The 2,012-nt window shown below is 38.0% G+C and overlaps 1 protein-coding gene across 1 annotated transcript in view; it reads left to right on the top strand.

The window, feature by feature from the left end:
• RAB27A (RAB27A, member RAS oncogene family) overlaps positions 1-2,012 on the top strand; it is a 107,041-nt gene that overhangs the window by 67,013 nt on the left and 38,016 nt on the right. The window contains exon 4 of the mRNA XM_011986697.1: positions 1,290-1,375. Within this exon, the coding sequence (XP_011842087.1) occupies positions 1,290-1,375 (86 nt within the window). The remainder of the gene's footprint in view (positions 1-1,289; positions 1,376-2,012) is intronic.

The following is a 2,012-nucleotide window of genomic DNA, read 5'->3' as shown; positions in this document are numbered from 1 at the left end:
GTGTTTAATATGACTGCAGGCAGTTTACAACTCTGCCTTAGCTTTTATTTTCTGCCTGAGAAGAACCTCAAAGTCAGTCAGAAGTGAGAGATTAGGACCTTTTTAGATCTTTCCTGGGCATTTATAGAGCCCTGCCCATGAACATGGCCTTATAGCTTCCAAGGAATATTTGGGAGCATTATAGAAATCTCATTTTCTGTTTTTAAATTTTGTTTTGTTGTTGCTGTTGTTAGACTTTTGTTAGCCCTAACTGGTATTGCTACCTCTGGTAGCTGTGATGTTAAATAAATTACTGCTAATAGTTTTCAACAAACGCCCTTGGGGATAGGGCTGTTCTCAAAGAGCAAGCTTTGAGTGAGGTCAAATAAAAACAAAGCTGGGGCATGGAGCTTTCCAAGGGGCTTCCTGACAATTTTTCTCAGTATGGGACTTTTAGGGAGCTCCAAACCTATTGTGCCTCCGCTGTCCACAGTGGTGGCTAGGCTGATGTTTTCACAACTACCACATTTGTGCAAGTGGTTTTTAAGTCTTCTAAAAGCTGGGGCAAGGTAAAAAAACACCTCAAAGCTTACTGTTTTTACTGATATTCAGCTGTTTTTCTTGAATAAATGCTCCTTGGAATGTTGCAAGTCTTTGTTAATTTCTAGAGTACTGAAAAAGTTGATTTGGACAATTTTTACCAGTGTTTTTGTTGCTATTGTGGAGGAAGAAATTTTTAACGGTCCAGGGTGGGAGCTAAACAGTAGGTACGCATGGACATAAAGACAGAAACAGTAGACACTAGGGTCTCCAAAAGGGGGAAGGGAGCAAGACAGGGGCTAAAAAACTACTTACTGGGTACTACGTTCACTGTTTGGGTGATGAGTTCAATAAATGCTCAAATCCCAGCACTATGCAATCTATCTATGTCACAATCCTGCACGTGTACCCCCTGGTTAAACCAACAAAAAAGATGAGATTGGAAAAAGCCATAGAAATGTAATATTTCCTGAAACTAGTGACCCAAGAGAACTTTGAGGAAAGATAAGCTAATTATATTATATTTTATACAAGTTATTTTGTATACATATTTTACAATATATTTATAAAATATATACATATATTTCAGTATAACTTATTACATTACCTGGATATAATTATTTGACATAAATACAAACGTGGTTGTATTCCATATGGGATTCTCTTTGGAAGTTTAGATGCCTTAGGGATTTGTACTGAATAAAAAGGTGAGAAGGGTTCACTGGTGTCAGAAGTTCTCTTTTATTTTCTCTTTCACTTTGCTGTTTTAGGTGTACAGAGCCAATGGGCCGGATGGAGCCATTGGCAGAGGCCAGAGAATCCACCTGCAGTTGTGGGACACAGCAGGGCAGGAGAGGTATGAGATCTTCAGTTATGTGCTCCTTACCGAAGGAAAGGGAGAAATAGTTACATTCTTTAAACAGTGACTTGAGCAGGAAAAAGCCAGCCAATTCGTCGGTTTGTACTTGGATAAAGAATGCTGCCAAATTAGCAGGAAATTTGTCAGTCTGAGATGAGAATGGTGGCTTTATTTCATACAGGGTCAAAGGAGAGGTTAGGATTCTTGTGGACTTTTTTCTTTTCCTTCTTTTAATTTTTTGACATAGACACTTTGCTCCATTTCCTTTTGCTGTTTACTCAACCACAAGAAAGTGGCCAAGTTACATGCGTTATTCTTACCTGATTGTTGAAACCTAGTGGGAAATCTGGTTGGAATTAATTCATATGACCAGAGAATACTTGACCAAAATAAGCCACATGAAATCTTGATATAAAGTTCTTTCAGTTAGCTAAAACTTCTGTTTTCTCTCAAAACCACCTTGAAGGATTTGTTTTTTAACTTTTTATTATGGAAAACTTCAAGGATATTCAAAAGTGGAAGGATTATATGATAAACCTAGGTTCCCATTACTCAGCTTCAACAATTATGAAGTTGTGACCAATAGAATTTCATTTATACCCCTTACCTCTTCTCACTCCCACCCCCTTGCCAT

This window comes from Mandrillus leucophaeus, unplaced genomic scaffold, assembly GCF_000951045.1.
Source record: "Mandrillus leucophaeus isolate KB7577 unplaced genomic scaffold, Mleu.le_1.0 Scaffold108, whole genome shotgun sequence".
NCBI lineage: Eukaryota > Metazoa > Chordata > Mammalia > Primates > Cercopithecidae > Mandrillus > Mandrillus leucophaeus.
This window is presented reverse-complemented; position numbering and strand designations above follow the sequence as displayed.